The sequence below is a fragment of the Manacus vitellinus genome, unplaced genomic scaffold (genome assembly GCF_001715985.3).
Source record: "Manacus vitellinus isolate BGI_N305 unplaced genomic scaffold, ASM171598v3 scaffold_73_pilon, whole genome shotgun sequence".
In the NCBI taxonomy this organism is placed as follows: Eukaryota; Metazoa; Chordata; class Aves; order Passeriformes; family Pipridae; genus Manacus; species Manacus vitellinus.
This window is the reverse complement of record NW_021940773.1, coordinates 1,361,494-1,381,812: the sequence shown is the minus strand read 5'-3', so window position 1 is coordinate 1,381,812 and position 20,319 is coordinate 1,361,494. Positions and strand designations below refer to the sequence as shown.

The following is a 20,319-nucleotide window of genomic DNA, read 5'->3' as shown; positions in this document are numbered from 1 at the left end:
CCTGATATGCTGTTCTGCCTACAATCTGGGCCTTGCCTTGACAAAAGACTAAACAGTTCTACTGGTTTCAGGAGTAGGATTGATATAAGGAGCATAGAATGGGGTAAGAGGGTTAAGGAATGTGTAAACAAGGGTGTTAGAGGGAAAGGGAAAGGGAAAGGGACAAGGGACAAAGGAGAGGGGGGTTGCTGCTTTTAAAACCTACTTATAAAACTTAAAAGGCTTACCAATATTAGAAAAATAAAAAAACCATTAGGGGCTTAAGGCATCAGTCCTCATCTCCTTTGGGGAGTAAATGTGTCATATCATATAGACATAGATACACTCTCTTCCCTGACAATTACTCTTTAGGGGACATCAGACTGACTTTGACATAAACCCAGGTTTTGGAGCTTTTGCCTTCTAGAGAAAAATTTATCAGTGCTAACAGTTTCTAGGCTCTGTGGTAGGGTAAGACCCTGCTATTAGATTCCCACAACCACAAAATGCCACCCTCAATTCTCCTCTTTCCTGATTTTAGATGATGGTAAGACAACATGAACACTATGAACTCATTGATGAGTGTCGCCATTTCAGTTCTCCTGCTGCACGATTTAGAAATTAATTAAGAAGTCATGCAGAACTACTAAAACAATAGTTTTAGGACCAGTATTAAAAGAGCAAAAATAATAAAACTAGTAAAATAGCAAACCAGTAAAACTAGTCTCAAATAGATAGCACTGACATGAGGAAGAGCTTCCATAAGGACAAGGAAATAAATGGAGCTGGGACAGAACCCAAAATTCATTTTGAAACAGCTGTGCCATAAAACAAGACCATAGAAGAGAGCAATCATTCTGTAAACTGCTAAGCAGCAAGGTAAGCACACATCAGCTTCATTTAGCTCACTGAAGCCTGAAGTGATGGGTATATTTAGACATTGTACAGATAGCATGGAGGACAGGATACTTCTAACTGAAATTTGTGAGTTGCTTGTTTGTTTTGACAGTACCAAAATTTAACAAGAGCTAAATTAGTTTTAAAAATAATAATCATTCTTTTCAGGCAACATTTTTTTACACTGTAGACTCCATGTTAAGCAGACATACAGTGTCTGCTAAGAAAACAGGATGAGTACAAATGTCTTCAAGCCAGTCACATAAATCTCACATAGTGTTGAGTCTCAAGACTTTCTTAACATTACAAAAAAATACAGCTGTCCTTTAGTTGTCACCCCAAACAGGGAAACATTTTCAAATGTGTTAAAAAACAATACAGCTACATTGTCAGGTTTCATTTGATTTTAGGATTGAAGGGAACCAAAAGCCTAGCTCAGAAGAGAATTCCTGAAAAGGATATAACCTCCCTATTTGGTTGCCCTCCTACATTCTTGAAGGAAAGAATGCATAAGTTGGAGACCAACATTTCCTAAAGAAAAAACATATGGTTGTTTTTCATCCAAGTCAGGGATGTATACAAAGAACAGCTAACTAAATATAATAATCAGTCCACTGATTCATTTCTTTCAGGACTATTTATCTAAATCAGTAAATAGATTATTTAAGAAAATAAAATAAAAAAAAACACAGGAACACAGCTTCTAATTAGAAACATCACATTTTGAGTTTGGTTATATTGTGGCAACATGCCATTCTGACCAACCAAATCAAGAGATGGTGGCTGCAGTTTATTTAAACAGTAGTCCTGGGCAGTGAGCAGGTTTCCAGATGTGCTATCCACATCCCTGCAATCAATAAATAAAAGGAGGAGGACCGTTGGAATGCTAACATTTGTCCAGAAAATTGCTCAAAGAGTTAAAGACACGGATGATAAAAGCAGCTGCACCAGTTCTTGTCATGCTGCCAGAGTTGAATGTTTACCCAGTGCTGCGTCCCCTCCAGATGGGGTGAAAAAAAATCCATAGAAAGTCTCTTTTCCCAACCATTTTGCCATGAAGAAAGGTAGAGCAAAGCAGACCAGATTTATGTGGTAGAAAGAGACCCATGAAGACACATTCAGACAGTTGTGTATAGGTTTCTCGGTGCTTATATTAGCAGACATTCTGGGGGAGCATCTGCAATCCAAACACTACCCTGTTATTCCACAGTCCATCATTTTGCCTGTCGCTATATTTATAATTCATGCACTCTGGTCTTACAGCTTGTGCTGCAAGAGGGGCTCTGAAATGGGATGGCTGAATTTTGGGGTTGAATTATGTTTTATTTGTCGACCAAAGTCACAGGTGTACAGTTCTGGAAGATGCTGAATGCTCCTAGTGATGGACGCTTTGCACGTCCTCATAAATCCCTGCTGCTTGGAGTAGCAGTCTAGTGTCCAAGACCTAGCAGTAGTGAGAGCAGGGTAGAAGTGCAGAAGTGAGGGAAGAGTGATGATAAACTCAGGTTGAAATCAGAAACCTTCGTGCAGACTTGTCCTGTGGAAACTGGGCACAAAGCAGGCTGCATGGCCACAAATCACTGAGCCAAGCGCCAGAAAATGTTTTGTCAGTCTTTTCCCTCCCCCAGGGCAGAGGGAAGACCCTTTGCCGACCCAGGATCTACCCTGAGGACCAGGCGGAGGATTAGCAGGAAAGGCCAAGGAATAGTTGGGCCAGAGCCAGGACAATGCATATATCATGATTGACTTCTCTGGGCCCGAGGGGAGCTCTTGCTTGGGAAAGCATTTCTTCAACAACTGCCCGAATTTCCATTGCTGGAGCATGTGGTCCCACCAGTGGTCCCCCACCTGACCTGCTCAGCGTGTTTATGAGCAGCTCAGCTCTTAATAACTCAACAATTCTTCTCACATGCCCAGGATGGAGATCTGGGCTCTGAAAGAGCACATCTGTGCATAGTCAAAAAGCGCAGAGATCTCTGAGCCGGTGCAGGCACTGCATCCCATGCAGCCCTTCTGGCTCCACACTTTACCATGTCCTAATCCTTCACTGGCTATTGGACTCAGTGTATCTACTGCCAATACATGCTATAAAACCTATAAGGTGTATTGGACTGACACCTTGAGATAAAAATAATCAAAAATTAAAGATCATCCTTCTTCCATCAACTTCCCCTACACAGTCTAAGGTAGCACTGCAACAACCTACAGTCACAACTTGATGAAGTGAAAATAAACACAAGAAATGTAAGAAATCCTTGATTATGGATAAGGAGATCAGGAAGACCACCAAAACTAACTTGGGAATCCATTAGTTCTTGTGTCTAAAGGTGCTTCTAACTAATGTATTGTGTCTGCTTCCTGGAAAGAACAGGAAGAGTTGGCATAGACGTCTGTAGGAGCAGGATATCATGTTTGAATAGTTTAAACCAGCCAGTGTAGCCTACAAAAATTGAGATGCAGAGCCTAAGAAAGGTGGGAAGTGGATTGGACAGACAGAATTTTGCTCTTGATGTGCCACCCAGACTTTTCCACAGTTAACTGCATCTGGATGCGTACCATGATTTTTATCTGTAAAAAAACCCACAACCTTAAGTATGATGCACCATATATGGCAAGACTGTTGCTTGGGCTGCGAAAGACAACTTGAAAGAATGTTTATTACAGCAAATAAAAGCCAACCTCAAAGTGCAAAGGATAATAACCTTTTCCTTGACTCATTTTCAAAGATAATATGGACGTGGAGAATTTCAGACAAGTCTCCTTTCTTCAACAATTTGGCAGGTACAGTCTCCCTACAGAAGAACACTACCTGTTTTGCATTTGTGTTTCTGGATTAATTGTGTCTATGTAAAATCCTTCTTTCTAAGAATTATCAAACCAACACAAACTAAGACACTAAAGAAGTAGTTACATCAGACAAAGAGCTTGACATGCCTATGGGAGTTTCTTTTATAAACATTTAAGAGCCACTCAAGAACATAAATACTCAAAACATTGTTCTTATCCATTTCAAGGTTGTGTCATTGACATCTTTTTGCTAATATGGCAAGAAATACCTCAGTTAATGAAACAGGCACTGAGTAGCAACAGTCAGTGTGGTACCACCTGGATATCTACTGTGTCTATGGCTCATATCCCGCTTCCATGAAACCAAGGTAACTTCTGACATTGACTTCTACTGAAGACTTCTACTTTCCTGTGATGTTTTAGCTTAGATAAATCACAGCTAATATAGTTTTCAAGGTATTCTTTGATGGCATGAATTTAGAGGAAGTCTTCAGTGTAATCACAAGATGATAACTAACATTATTCACTGGGTTGGTGGAAAACTATCTCAAATCACACCATATGTGGATTAGTCAGATTGTAAACTTAAGCACATTAGAATTTTAGCCTAAAGTTACTACTGAACAGCTGCTTCTGAACACACTAGTGCTTTTTAACACTGATAGGAGGGTGTAATACCTTGCGAGTTAGCTTTATAAGAACACAGCAAATGTAAAAAAGAAGCACCATACAGTGTTTAATCAGTGTAATATCTACATGTTTAAGCACAGGAAATCATTAAACATGCTGCTGTTCTTGTCAGCCACTTTATGGCAAAGGTCCCATGCACACTTCATGTTTTAACATCTCCCCAGAGATCTCCCGACACAACTAAATATTTTCATTTGGGACTGCTGGATTTAACTGTTGGTTAAATCTCCTGGATTTCATATTTTTTTTAGGAACCACAGTCTAGGACAAGAGTATGCTCTTGTCAGACTCGTGGCTTATATGTGGTGTGAGCTGTGGGCTAGAGCAGACTTTGCTCCCCTCTCTCTTCCAAGAAGGACAATAATTGTTGGCTGCACGACACCCTTTATCAGTTCAGCCTTTAGGTACACTGTATGTACAGTGAATACATTTTGTACAGTCTTCACTGACTTCTGCCAGCTTGGACTGAGAGAACAAACAGACATCAAGGATCTGCTATCCCTCACAAATCCAGCCACAGCTTCTGAAGGAACATACGGATGTTCAAGCCCAAGCAAGTCCAAGTCACAAGTGAGCATTTTGCGGCTTTAGCATAATGAAAAGCCAGTGCAAAAACCATAAAGCGTACAGTATCTCTAGCCAAAGTACAAGACAAATGATATGTCAAGTCCTAAAATTGTGTTTCTCAGCTTCAGCTGAGACTGTGGAATACCTGAGCACTGCTGCAATAGGAAAATATAAACCATAGATACTGTCACTGACACAAGATACTGCACAGAGTATGGCAGAAACCAAAACTGTATTCACTTGTCAACAAGTCAGGTTTGGTTCTATTTTTACTATTAGAAAGTAAGAACAAGTTCTGCAGTAAATTAAATCCATCAAACCATGGAAGACTGGAGATCAGTTCAGAATATGATGCAGGATGTCTTTGTTATTAATATTCATACTAAAATCTGAACCCAAAATTTTGTGCTTGGACACCTCAAGTGAAAGTAATTAATTTTTGTAACAAGACTTTACATCCTGTTTTAAAATGAGGGAACTTGGAATACATTTGGCATTGTGGAGCAAACGTAAGACAGGATGCTAAGCAAAGTAGAAAATGAAAATGTTGAAATGTAAGTTCTCATTACTTTTCAGGGGTAAGATTTCAGTAAGATTAACTCAGTAGTCCATAGTTGTTTTCTGACTGTTCATTTGATCTCTCTGCTCATTTCTGATGCCAACATCATATTGCTGTTTCTATTGGGTTTTTTGTTGCCATCCATGACTTAGGCAGGATCACTTACTGCTGCAGGGCAAAAATCAGCCTATCTAAATCTTTACTGAGTACTATTGATAGCAGACAACTGGAGATAAGAATAAAATCCTGATTTCCAGAAACCAAATTCCCTTTGACATCAGGTGAGCCCAGGTCTCCCCACAGAGATCTCCATTCAACTCAGCTATGAATCTCTATCCAGTTAAGTTTCAGACCATCATGAAAACATCTCTTGTCTCCACAGAGTGCAATTTCTTCAACAAGATCTCAGCAGAGGAGACTTTTTGTTTGCCTTACCTGCATCAGCCGCTGTGATCAGTAGCATGTACTGCTCCTTTGCCTCCCGGTCCAGGCTCCGGACCAAGCGCAGTTCTCCACTGCCCGAGAGAGTAAAGGCTCCTTCCTCATTGCCAGCCACCAGCACATAAGTCAGCTTGCTGTTCAGGCCCTGGTCATCATCCCTTGCTACAACCTACAAAAGCAATGCAAACAAAAGAAATATCAAGGACTGATGAGCACAGCGTCTGTAAAATTTTATTGGCGTAGAGGAAATATTCTCTTTGATAATAATCCAAATTATCAGAATCCAAATGCTTTATGTATAAATTAGCTGTAATTGTAAAAAATTACTTAACACGGTGGTGATGGACTTAAAAGAATAGTTTGAAAATACGAAATAGTTGATTACTTATTTTTCTCAAGTAAAACTGTTTCACAGTAAAACTGTGTTGGGGCTCATTGAAAACCACAGATAACATGGTTTAGGCTGAGCTCCATATGAAAACAAGCACTGCACGTCCTGCTGTCTGAATCCATTTAGTGCTCTCTCAGTGTTTGGCATAGAGCCTCATCCCATGTAGGCAATGATCAGATTGAGAGATTTGTTGCATAAAAGTTGGGAATGAGATGAGAGATAGAGCAAACTCTTAAAGTCTCAGTGAAGGCGGGAGTGTAGGTAGGGAGAACACAAACAGAACTACAAAGCACAACAGAAACTTTTGGTAAAAAAACCCCATGCATACAAACAAAAAGAAAAGGAAGCCAAGGACTGCAAGTTTGATTACAGGCAAGAGGCACCTTTTAATTGTCTTGCCACTGTTTAATTTTGGAGGAACAACACTGTTCATTAATACCATCTAGGTATGCTATTAATTGTCAGGGATATATATTTATTGCTGAACGTACTCACCTGAAGAATAACTTTCGGGAGCATCTCTAAATTCTCAGCAACATTCACAGAGTAGGGAGAAAGTTCAAATGTGGGGATAAAATCATTGACATCCTTCAGAATAATATTGACTGTTGTAGTGCCAGTCCTTGGGCTGCTCCCACGGTCAGCTGACTGAACAGTCAGTGTATAGGAAGGCTTCTTCTCTCTATCCAAAGGCTTGGCAACTGTTATCACCCCCGTCACAGAATCGATACGAAACTCATTATTGGCATCTCCACTCATGATGGCATAACGGACCTGCCCATTTGTCCCTTCATCTCCATCCGTAGCAAACACCTGGATTAAATCCGTCCCTGTCAAAGTATTTTCCTCCACCTCTACTTTATAAAGCTTTTGGGCAAAAAGCGGGTTATTGTCATTAATGTCCAGGACTATAACCACCACATCCACAGACGAAGAAAGGGATGGCTGGCCCTTGTCTGTGGCTACCACAGTCAGGGTGTAGTTGGATACAGCTTCTCTGTCGAGCTCCCCGGTCAGCCTCACTTCCCCATCGATAGTGCCAATGCTGAATTTGTTTCCCAGAGGCCGGAGCAGACTGTATTCAATGTAGCTGTTGGGACCACTGTCAGGATCGGTTGCCTGTGCTTTGAACACAACTGTATCTATCGGCGTGTTTTCCGGGACGTAGGTCAGCTTAGGGGAGATAAAGGTTGGAGGGCTGTCATTCACATCCAGCAGAATAATTGAAACTTGGGCTGTGCTTGTGTACCTGGAGGCAGCGAGAGGGGCCATGTCGTGGACTTGCACGACAAGGCTGTAGAAAGACTGGCTTTCCCGATCCAAAGGCTGCCTGATGCTCAGCATCCCGCTGTTGTCAATATCGAACTGCCCCGCGCTGTCCCCCGATGCGATGCTGAAGGACAGCTGAGAGTTGGAGCCTGGTTGGGTAAGGAGGGAAAAAGGTAGATATCATAACTTCATCCCACTGACCTAGACACGAATGTTTCTGGCCTCATTTCCATAGGAAATTTTCCTTCATTTTCCTATGGAAATGAGTACTGTGTAATGGCGTTGACTGTTGAGCCTCCTCATTACCATTTTTGAATCCATCTGCTAATTTCAGCCAAGTGCCACAGTGGAGCAGAAGCCTTTGAAATGATTATTTTCTGACAAGAGTTCAAAAGAGAGAGAGAGGGAAGGATGTTAATTGAAGAGGCCGCAGAGGGAGTGGTCATCAGGGTTCATCTCTGCATTTCATTCAGCAGGATTGCATGGTGGCACCATGTGTAATTTCCCCCATCTACAATGGTTAGGGATAAAGGGTTTGAAGGCTTTCCTTTGGAAACCAAGACTCAGTAGTTCAGCTGCTCATTGAACATCTGTTTTCCTCGTTTTCCCCGTTTTCCCCAGTTCAACTAAGCAACATTATTATTAATGTAATTATTTCATGAATTCTTCCACTCAATTAAAAAAAGCCACAACCAGAAACTCCCAAGCCTAACTGGAGCAAGCCAAGAATGAATACTGGGGAAAGGTATGCTTCCCATATATGGCATGGTATTCCAAAATATCAGATGAACAGCCCTCATCTCATGATCGAAACATAAGTGGCAATTATGGTCAAGGGAGAGATTTATCATTCCAGTAAGGGAAACACACTCTGAGTCTTGACAAGGCTGTGAAATATCCTTAAATATGCCATACAGGAAACAAACGTGTGTTACTGCTTCAATTCCAGAGTTCACTCTAAACTACTAATTTTTGGGAACATCTAATTGTGAAATTGAGTTTTCTCTCATCTATCTTACTCCTATTTTAATTAATCTCAAAAATTTCTTTTTCTTGCTTTGAGTATTCAGGACTGTGAGTTCGAATCAGGAGATTACCAGACCATTACTTACTAATTTACCCCTTAGATTTGCTTTTTCATGCACAGAAACCAAGTTGCCCACTTAAGTAACTGATTGCTGTGCATTTTGTAATTTTTACTCAGAAGCTCTTTTCTCTCTGACTGAATTGCTGTGCTAATAAAATTATTCCTGCATGAGATTTATTAATCTCTGCTGTTTATTATGTTCAGATTGGGAAATCTACTCTTACTTGTCTTTCCCCAGTGGCTACTCTAATTGGTATCTTTCTCTCTCTCTTTTTTTCTTGTAGGAACTTAATTATAATATGAATAGAATCAAACATGAAAGACAAAATATTTGAATGCAATTAAAGAAATTAATACATTTATATGTCAAATATTAGTGTTTTTCCATTACTTTGATCAAGTGAAGGATGGTGAAAGTTTAATTCTAGTCTGGTTTTTGTTCAGTTGTATTTTCAAATGACTGAAAATGGATGAAAGTCTTGATTTCAATAAAATACTTTGTGGCAATTTTTTCAGTTTTTGGAGATGGGTGGGATTTTGATCCTACAGAAGAAAATTACTTTTAAAAATACTGTCTTTTCCCCCCCCAGTGTTTCCTACAGTGTTTATTCCTATAAAATTTACTCTTGCTCTTCTTTATCTCACCTCTGTGAACCTTTTCATTCCCTGTCCATTATTCCCATAGTTTTCCTTGCTGGTAATGCTTATATATATTAAACTATGGTGCAGAAGTTACCTAAATATCAGTGGAGCCAGGACTGTCACTTAATGAACTATTCTTTTTTTAAACACAGCATGCCAAGCTGGCACTGTGCACCTTGTCCATCCCCCCTTTCAAGGTTTGGAGCTGTTTTTTTCTTAGGGAGAATGCAGGGATATCCTCTTTGTTGAACTTTGGGTTTATTTAATCTGAGGGTTAATCTGATAAAACTCTGAAAGGACAGACATGGAGCCACCAATTTCATGATAATGCTCTTTTAAAGGGTTTTGTTTCTATTTTTATTTATTTACTAATGAGACTAAACAAAAAATCCTACTTCCCCCTGCCATTCTATAAATACCTGTAGAGATTGTCTGGGAAATGACACAGGGTTTTGCCTACAGGAATATCTTGCCATACTTTTTAACAAACAGACAAGCATATCCTTTCTTCTGAGATTTTTCCTGCTAATTCTATGTGGAAAAAAAATAAAATCTAAATCATAAAATGAACGTGTTTAAGATAACTGATTTCTTTATTGCTCTGTAAATATCCAAGAGCTGTAGCTGATATTTACTATGAATCTGTATATGAAACAGTCCAAGCAGAGATAAACAGCTACTGTTTCCCAAGGGGTGTGTTGAACAAGAAAATGAAAATTGGACCCGTTTCACTATCACCATGTTTCTGTCTTTTATCAGTGTTTATCCTAAAACAACAGGCATATCTCATTATAAAACAATGTATTTTCAGAGCTCCTTCAAACTATGGGATCATGTAACATAAATAATCAACAAAATTATAGTTCTATTGAGTGCATTATCGGTGAGTCACAGGGGGAAGAGTATAATGCTAGCTATTTCTGTACTCTAGATTAATATAAAACAACACAAGATAACAAGTTTGGGCTTGAAACAGAAACAATAGATCATAACATTTGCTGAAGTTACAGTCTTATGGGAGAACTCAAACTGGCACGCTCTTGGAATGATATTTCTGCCCTATTAATTTTAAATCCAGCCAGTTAGAAAAGTAAGTGTGCCAAAAAATATATAAGGCAAGACATCTGACTTCTCATTGCATTGCTCCTCATATACTCATTTGCCTCCCTGATAATTGAGTGTATGATGAATGTAAAATGATATGTCAGTGCTATGATATAGTTCCCATTCACGGCGTGCAGATGGAAATTAATGTATGAGGTGCAAGAGAAAAGGAAAACAGACCCATAATGGTGAAGTGAAATTAACTTCCAAAAAGATCTGAAACCAAGCCTTGTACTCCTAATGGGAGAATAAGAAATAAAGGAGGAGATAGACACAAATCCATTTATCTCCAGGTCTGAAGGAACAATCCCTTCCCTGGTATGCATGATGCAAGTACAAGTTCCTCCTCCAACTTATGATTAGTTTACATAAAATAAAAGCTTTAATGAGAGTGGTGAGAGATCCATGCAAGAATAGCCAGTATCACCAAGGTATAATTTCTGACTTGTTGGCTTATCTTATGGAATCTCTTCTCGCTCACTTCCTCAGCTTGATCTCAAAACCAGTTGCACAATTTTACCATGGAAAGTTCTATCTATCAGCACAAAATTTATCTCCCCACAAAAATGTTTGAGTTCAGCAACTCAGCATTTCCTGAAAAAAAAACAGTTTTATTGAATAATCTTGACTGGCTCAGTCATTTCACGTGCACAAATTCCTCGAAGCATGTAGGTGCTTTATGCCTGAAGCACATTTCAGTGCGAGACGCTTCCATGGGCTTTGTTGAGCCCTGTCAAATTGAGAGGGGACAAGGTTGCTCAACGTGTCACAAAAATAACCTTCACCTGTAAAGTCACCATGAGGGTTATGAACAGTTTTGTATTAAGTCACACTGACTAATGTCTGTGGACACTTCAGAAAATGCAGTACTCTATGGAATGATGTTTATGGTCACGTTCTATAATCATTCTTGCTTGGGCACAAACTGGCAAAATGGTTAAATCAGCTATAAAGATTGTACCTTTTACACCCCAACACATTAACACCTTCTAGATGCCATAAATAATCCCATGATTAAAGCTCATTTTAATGAGAAATTTTCCCATAATCTCTTTTAATCAGATTTTTAACCTCCAGTATCAACACCCTGTAGATGACATTTCTCTTCACAATACACTTAAAATTTACAGGACATTCAAAATGACTTCAGATAACACCTCATATTATCACAACGTTATTTAGAATATATTATAAACTTTCAGAAGAGAAGTCTACAGGAAATCTTATGTCTAATTTAAATGTGCAACACAAACATCAGGGGAGAAATTATTCTGTTCAACAGCTGTAACATTCTCTAAGTGAAATACAGCTCTGCAGAAGCAGTTAAAAAGCAGTATTTGAATGTATTTTTAATTTATCATAAAAAAAGTTAAGGAAGAAAACACCCACTTACACTTAATATAAAATATGAGAAAAATAATTTCTTTTTATACAGTACACTGTGAATTTAAGCATATGACAGAAACCTAAGGGTAGCCCTAAGCTCCCCTTTCAAACAAGTCTTCTAATACATTGCTAAGGTGAAACAAGTGTTTATCATCAGAGATACAGAACATGAGGAAAATCCTACCATCATCCGCATCGGTGACACTGAAGTTGAGGATGGTGGAGCCTGGGGACAGGTTCTCCATCACAGATGTGCTGTATGAGGCCATGCTGAACACCGGCGGGTTGTCGTTGATGTCCAGGATGTTGAAGTACACTCGGATGGCTGTGAATTGGCCTCCCCCGTCCTCTGCGCGGACGGTAAGGATGTAGTACTGCTGTGCTTCGTAGTCCAGCGCACGAGTCAGGTTGAAGACCCCAGTGACAGGATTGAGGAAGAAGATGCCCTCTTCATCATCCTCACTTACGGTGTACGTGATCTCCCCATTGACACCGGAGTCGTCGTCAGTGGCTAGAATGGCTGCCACTAAGGAACCTGCACGGCACGACAGGACAGCACCATCAGGCACTCTGGGGCAGTAAGAGCCAGCTCATCATCAAGCATGAGAGGCATCCTCCAGTAGAAATTCAAACCTTAGTATTTATTGTATGACTGACTTACAAAAGGTTTTTCAAAGCTGAAAGGAACATCATATTCTTGCTTTAAAGGTCTACTAAAAAACCCCCAAGAAATGCCCAGGGACGTTTGCTTTTATCTTTAAATGGTATCAACTGGGGCAAAAATACCTTTTCTCCTGATAGGTATTGTCTTTCTAGGACTCAAAGGACCTTCTCATTCCTCTGAAACCTTCTAGATATTTCTTTCTAAATGCAGAAACCTAGATATCAGTACATACCACATATCCCAGCTCTACATTTAAGCAGTGCCTTCGCAGGGTAACTGTGGTTAGAAAACTAGAAACCTTATAGGGGTTCATTCTTTGCTGTTTTCTGAAATTCAACTCCTTGTGAATCTGTGCCATTGTTTTCATTTCTGCATAGCTGCCCTTGCACGACTGACTAAAGTTTGGAAATCAAGTGTCACGTTTTAGTATTTCGAACACTAATTATAATTAAGATCAGCTCATTTCCAGGAAAATCGATAATTTAATTTCTTTTCCGTGGAACCAGATGAACTACATGCGTTACAGCACAGTAAGCTATTTTTGAGCAACGTGATAATGAAAACTTCTTGTATCATTAGAATGAAGAATAGTGCTACAACCCCCTTTAATCCACCTGGATATGCTGGTATCATTGACACCCATTTCATAACCTCAAGCTTTAATGTTTCTTTAACTGCAAGGGGAACAGGGATTACTGTCTGGGATAGAGATAGGAACCTCCAAGGGTTCCTCTCTCTATTCCAGAGGTATCCAAGGGCTCATGGTCCTTCCCCTTTGGGTGAGCCTACTCTGGGACTGCTGGAGAATGGAACAGGAGAAGATGAAGTACTTCAAGTACAAAATCAGCCTATTTCTTCTTTTGCCATCCCTGACTGCTAAGCTGGGTATAAGGCACTAATGTACACTCCATACATGATTAACGAGAGAAGCCTCATCTTAATGTGGAGGGAATTAGGATTGCCTATTCCAGGGTTGTTCCTGCTAAAAGAGACCAAGCCTCAAGACTGAGCAACAAGAGAAAAGAGTATGGCTGAGGATCTACAACCAAACCACCCATGCTACACAGACGTCTCAGTTACTTCCAGATCAGATTCCTGAGACACAGCTGATTGCATTGTAATCCTTAAATGCAAACCACCATCAAATTTTGGGACAGGGACTGTGGGGCAGAGTGGAAAAGTTGGAGGCATAAGGGTAATCTTGGTTGTCCCAAACTGAGACTCCTATGCCTATGAAAGCCTTAATAAAAGCTGGAAAGCTATCACCATGTCATTTGCATCTCCTTTGTTTATTCATATTTTAAAATAAGCTTCTAAGATGTTGCAGTTACTAATACTGGCAGATACCGCTTTTGTATTAGCAGTCTGTATAAAATCTTGGAAATATAAATAGAGTACTTTTGTTGCAAGTAATATTCATTTCTCATCTGGAGACATGTAATAGAGCACAGTTTTTGAAAGCTTTATTTGATGTAAATATATTCTAGCTTACAACCCAACTTTTAAGCATCAAAACACTCTTGCATGTGAAACGAGCTTTAAAAGAAGGAAACAACTGAAGAGGTCAGTGATCATATTTCCATTTCCTATTTACCTGGAGTGGCATCTTCTGGGATGTCAAAGGAATACACTGGCTTGGAGAATTTGGGGATGTGGTCATTGACGTCGCTAACAGTGATGTTTATCCTCATGTCTGAGGACTGCAGGCCGTCATCGGCACGGACCAGCAGGGAGTACTTGGAGCGGCGCTCCCGGTCCAGGCGCTTGGTGGCGATCAGTTCTCCTGACTCGGGGTCAATGTGGAAGCTGTCATCCGCACCACTGATAATAGTGTACGTCACCAGGGCATTGGCTCCCTAAGGAAAAACAGAAGTGGTCAAATCAAGTTATTCGCCAGGAAAACCACATCATAACTTTCAGTAAGACAAGAATCGTTCCAGTAACTGCACTTGGCGAATATTTTTCAGAATGGTTTCCTTTAATAAAGAGCCTTCCTGCCCAGTCCCTGCTTCAGTTCCACAGTAAAGACACATACGTTCACAGTTTTTATTTATGAGATGTGAACTGATGAGATTGCCCAGATATTTTTTGCTCCACTTTTCATAAAAGGATCACATCCAATCAGTACCACAAAGATCTGATATCTGTTTTAATTTCAAGCCAGCATCACCGAGCAGTGTAACATCTTAACAAGGATCAATGTTTATTCTTGTTTTATGTTTGAAGGTTAAATTAAATCCCTGGTAGTGGGATCAGCTCTGCATTCCTCGCTCTCTGGAGGCGAGATGGAGAAGGCAGGAGAGGGAGGACCTGGGGCAGCCACGCAGCAGTTCCCCCAGCCAGCACATGGCAAGAGCTGCAGCTCCCGGTCAGGAAACACTCATGAGGGTTGTGCTTGCAGCAGCCCCTCAAAGGTCAGTTTCTGCAAGGAAATACATTTACCCCTGTAAATAAAAAGCCCCCAAGTGACAAATCATGTGTCATTAAAATCACACTTCTGATCTTTTGGGTTGTGCTGGAAGTCAAAAGCTTTTGGGTCAAAAAATCTCACTTGTCCTTGGAAAAAAAGGATTCATGTGGACTTTGATCATTTGGTTGAAAGGAAAATTAGGGAAAAATAATGTTATGTAGAAAAATGTCACGTTCTTTTTTTTCCAAGACAGACTAAGGGCTCTAAAGCTGGTGACATGTAACATGGGATACATGTACCTATAGTCTGCGTGCTGATGATGCCTGACAATGTGTTTTGGTGGGTGAGCAGATATCTACTGTGCCCTCCTCTGGTGCCAGGCCAGAACTAAAGGTGTCACAGCTGAAGTCTGCTGCTGGCACAGAAGTGGCACTTCTGAGTTGAACAACAGATCAAAGAGATCAGGGAGAGAGAAATTCTATAACTGTTCCAAATGCTCTTGCCTAAAAAAGCAAATTAACAGAGATAAACACCTGCTTGTATTTGTGAGAGGAGAGACAAGTGTTAGTTACCTGACCTTACCAGACTGCCAAACTTTCTCTCTAGGGTGTTGTTTCAAAGAGTTGGACTGAGCTAACTGATAAAATGAAATTTAGAAAGAAAACAGGTTTGTGCAGGTGTCCAGCCCTGACGAGCTGCATGCAGCACTTCAGCTGTGTGCTCAGGTGTACGTAGGGGATGTCACACGCTTTCCTCCAATTGTGTGGCTTAGCAAAAACATCTGATCAGAATTTCAGATTTCAGGTCAGAGGTGACCACATTCTTCACCCCTTGTTTGACCAGCCAGAGTCCTTCTAAGAGAGTGTAGCTATAACCACAGCCACCTGCAATACTGGTTTATACACAACCTAGGTGAGAAGCAAAACAAAACATAGATATGTAAAACCTACTAAAAAGAGAAATTTCCTATCAACAAGCGACTTTAAAAAGTGTTAGAAGCTGCTGATATTGTTAAAGCTTTTGGTATCACTTAGCACCTAAAGAATGTCTTTATATCTTTTCTCGGATCTCTATGATGCCCTTATAGCAGACAAGGATCTGAAATTTGCTGCCTTCATACTATCATTATAAAATATTACTAAGAGATGTTCTTGTACACCTCTCAGCCATGTAAGGGTTCTGACATCCTTTGGAAGCGAAATCTTTGATTCTGAAAGTGTGAATGTCACGTGAATGTCTGAAAGCGTAACGTCGCAGGAAGATGATATGAAAAACAAAGAGCATTCACTGTGCCCTCAGCTTTAGAGAAGGGGGGAAAAAAGGCAAGTATCTTGACCCTAAACTGCACACAGCTAAGAAAACTTCAGCTCTTCATAATGAGTTTGAGTTACAAATGTTCTGGCAGGGAAACTGAAATCCTTCCTTTTTATAGAAAAGATTGACTAGTTTCTCTCTGAGGTAACAAATCGCTTCCCAGTGGACAGAGTGCTTCAGGATGGATAATACATGAGACACAATCTAGGAATTGTCAAAAAGAGGCTGGAGCATTGCTAAAATCTTAGATATACTTGCCATACCATACCAGAGAGTGGTAGTTCAATATTTATTTCTTCCTAAAATAAATACAAACAGCTAGAATTTTTGTTACAGATGTGCATCTGTCCAAAATCCTGGGTTTTGTCAGTATATAAGGCTACTCCCAGAAAATAAAGGGAAGAACAAAAAATTCATGATCACATTTGTACCATTCCTATGGGTGTTCCAGTGGTTCCCTCTGCAGTAGTAAGATTAAGTACACCAATTAACAGTCACAGGAAGACTAACCAAGCTAACACAAAAAAGGGCAGGAATAAAATTCTCTTGAGGAGGTTGAATTACCCTATTATTTGAATGCAAGAACTGCTCATTGTTGTCAAGTGTAACCCTGTACTTTAATGACAACACAAACTTCTTTGCATGTTCACATTGACTTTTTAGTCCTTTTCCTTGTGGAAAGAATCAGCTGAAATAAATGAAAACAATATCATTAACATTTTCATAACTTACTTTCTAAAATAAATGAATGCATCAATAGCACTGTAGTTTCTTAATAGCACCTTAGTTTTGCAGCGCCCTCACAGTAATGAATCTAACTGGGCAAAACTATTTTGCAAAGAGGTTCACATACGGAGCACATATTTTAGCATTATTTCATTTCCTCTCTTTTTGGTAAAATAAAACCTTCTTTAGGAAAGGATAATATTGATATTATTTAGATCTAGTCAAAAGGAAAGCAGGCATTACCAAAAGTTTTCTTGTTCTCCAAGGTTTGTCTCACATTAATTTTATTGCACACCTTGCAACTGGGCTCAACTACAACATTTTGGCTTCAAAGTTAGTTTAGATCTCAAGCTGTGGTCTTAAACTGAACATCAATAACTCTTTATCACACACTGGGCAGTTGAGCACCTTCGCCACATCACTGGGTACTGTGTGTGATGAGACTTGTAACAACACCATCTAAACCCAAAATGTGGGGCACGTTTTGGCATTGAGATGTTACGAAAACATTAACTCACTCTATACAAACCAGTGAGCAGCCTTCAAGTAACAGAGTAGTTGTCTCACTGGCTCGTGTGGTTATGCCTCTGTGTGACTCCATGATACTGAACAGAGTTTGGTGAATGACTGCAATGATTCCTGAGGCAAAGCTCTCACAAAGAGATGAAGGGAACAGGTAAAAACGTATTTCCAGCACTTTTAGTACCAATATTCAAATACAAACCCATGCTCCTACCTCATCAGCATCCATGGCTGTCAGCTGCAATATTTTAGATCCATCTCCTATATTCTCTTCTACAGTCAGATCGAGCATATCTGTGGGGAATACTGGTGGGTTGTCATTGATATCCTGAAGTGTTATTTCAACCTGTAAAAAGCAGGAATCAGAAAAAAGCTGTGTGAGCCCTAAGTGCTGATTGGACCTGAATGTTACAAATCACGTAATTCAGAAAGAAATTAGGTAAATTGTTCTTAATCACGTGAATTAGCGCATTCCCAAATCACACCAACAACAGGAAAAGCCCCTCCAGATATTAAAATTCCACGTTGTTATAAAATACTCATAGGAAAGCCTCTAACATAAATAAAGTTAAATTGACTTGTTGATAGCAACTGATTTTAAATGGTCCTAGTCTAGTTTATATTGGAAAAGATCCACTGATAGACTGTCATTGTAATCCTCAAAGTCGGCCCCTGGAGAGTAGCTGCCAAGTGCCGGGGCAGGAGATCGCTCAACCATTAAATGCTGCCTGACATAAAGATGAGGTGGTGTAAAATTCTCTCTGAAATGTTTATATATTGGCAACTCTCTGTTCCGAGAGAGGAAAAAACACCCTTGCACTTAATATATTTTATAAAAAATAATCTGTTTTTCTCTCTCTCTCAAAGCTCTCCCCTAATTGCAAACATAAACGTTACTTTAGAAGCACCCACAAGCATCTACTCTCCTTGCCTATCCACAGCTCAACTAATGTTCTTTTCACATGCCATATTTGTGTGCTTTTCCAAATAATAATGATAGTTCCTGAAAGGTTGTTGTGTGATCATTATTCCTAGTTTTTCATAAGCAAGATTGCTGCCCTGTTGATGCTAATTTAAAAAGATGCAGAGTTACGTTTTCCTGCGTTGCTGGGTATGGAACGTAATATTCCAAAATAGAAAAAGAAGACACAGCTGTTTTACATTTATCATAAAAAAAAAAAAGGCTTGTTTTGGACCCAAAATACTGAACCAAACTCTGAAGACCCTCTAAGGAGAAAAGGGCTAGATGAAGGAACTCTTACCAAGGAACAGAGAAAGGCAGAGAGAGAGCTGTTGCACAGGAAGGGAGGCAAAGGGATGGATGACTTAAAGATACCTAGACTGACAGACAGAATATTATTTCCACTTCAATATCTGCCATGCTGTTATACACAAGGGTTCTCCCTGCACTTAGTTGAAAATAGATGTGTTGGGCTGCTTTGGATACAACCAACACAGACACTTTTGGTGATCTGAAGTCTAGGATTCTATTATTTCTAGTCCCCTGTCTTAACATTTTCTTTTTTTTTCTGTTTTCATACAGACCACCAGTTGCCAAGACATTCTGACTTGATCACCAGGACGATCCCAAAGACAAGCACTTCAGTGACAGAGTCTTGGCCGTCCCTGCAGAACAACTGAGTCACCTGGTCTCACTTGCAGCATCTCTCCCCAAGCACTCAGTGGCTGCTCACCAAGGTATTGGTTCTCTGTGGGCTTCCTGAAACCACATTCCAAAGGATGCTCCATCTTTGGTCCTCCCAAAGGCAAACGTTTTAGAAAGTCTCACACCAGAGCTAGACTTTGTGACAGAACAAGTTTGTTGTGTTGTACTGCTGTCTGTCATCAAAGATACTGAAAATCTAAATTGCTGTAGACACGTAAATATTCTGAGGGTGTATTTGATCCTAGCACACCAGTCTCTTTTACCTCAGAGGAAGTTTTGAAGGCAGAGAAGGCTACAAGGAGCTCAGCTATTTCCCTGATAAGCACTTTTGCACCAACAGAATTTCTTCAGAGGGGTAGAGAGCTTTAGACTATTGAGAACACATACTGGTTTGTGGTCAGTATATACACCACATAAGGAGACACTTTCCACCTGGGGATCTAAGCCAATCTGTCACCTCAAGTAAGTGAGCCTTTTTTCTTTTAATTTTTAATTTTTTTTTTCAGTCTGTATTCAGTATTTATGCCCACAGTTGGTTACCGTTACTGTCGGCTTGTCAGAACTTTCCCACAGCATTACAAAGAACTACCTTTAAAAACAGAGATATAATGTTAGTACAATATTAATATTATAGCTATATGTGCTGGAAGTGGAGACAAAACAGTAGTCTTTTATAGAAGGTCATTATTTATTTATCCCATATTTAATCCCTTTGACCATTCACAAATGGTACAAAAAACAATTCATGGCCTGAGACAGATTAACCTAGAAGGTTTTATCATTAACTTTAAAGGAGCACTGACCAGAGCATCACAAGCAATGCCTGACAACTAACTAATGAGACACAAACTTTCAGGGAATAAACCAGCCTAGGTTAGTTTTCAAGGAGACTCCTGCATCTGGGTGACAATGAATCAGAGAAATGGGAGAGGTGTGGTAGAAATTAATGACAGATGAAGGATTTTGCCAGCTCTCCTTGCCAAGAGGGCCCTGCCCCATGAACTGGTACAGCACACTCTGCCTGCTCTCGTCCTCAAAGAACAGCATTTCCTCAGATAGGGTTTCAAGGTAAAGCAGCTGCACAGCTCTGTAATTTATTTATTCATACCATACATGTCATTCACAGCTAATGTTTCAGCTGCGGGTGACATTTCAGCACCAGAACCCATTTTCATGATGAGAGATCACCCGTTGTACAAATCACATGAAAAATATATG

General features: G+C 39.9%; 1 protein-coding gene across 1 annotated transcript in view; it reads right to left on the bottom strand.

The window, feature by feature from the left end:
- Window positions 1-20,319, bottom strand: part of FAT4 (FAT atypical cadherin 4) — a 130,213-nt gene that overhangs the window by 46,051 nt on the left and 63,843 nt on the right. The window contains exons 3-7 of the mRNA XM_029964532.1: window positions 17,650-17,781; window positions 14,058-14,319; window positions 11,984-12,334; window positions 6,807-7,729; window positions 5,915-6,089 (exon numbers count right to left, since the gene is read on the bottom strand). Coding sequence (XP_029820392.1) covers window positions 5,915-6,089; window positions 6,807-7,729; window positions 11,984-12,334; window positions 14,058-14,319; window positions 17,650-17,781 — 1,843 coding nt within the window. The remainder of the gene's footprint in view (window positions 1-5,914; window positions 6,090-6,806; window positions 7,730-11,983; window positions 12,335-14,057; window positions 14,320-17,649; window positions 17,782-20,319) is intronic.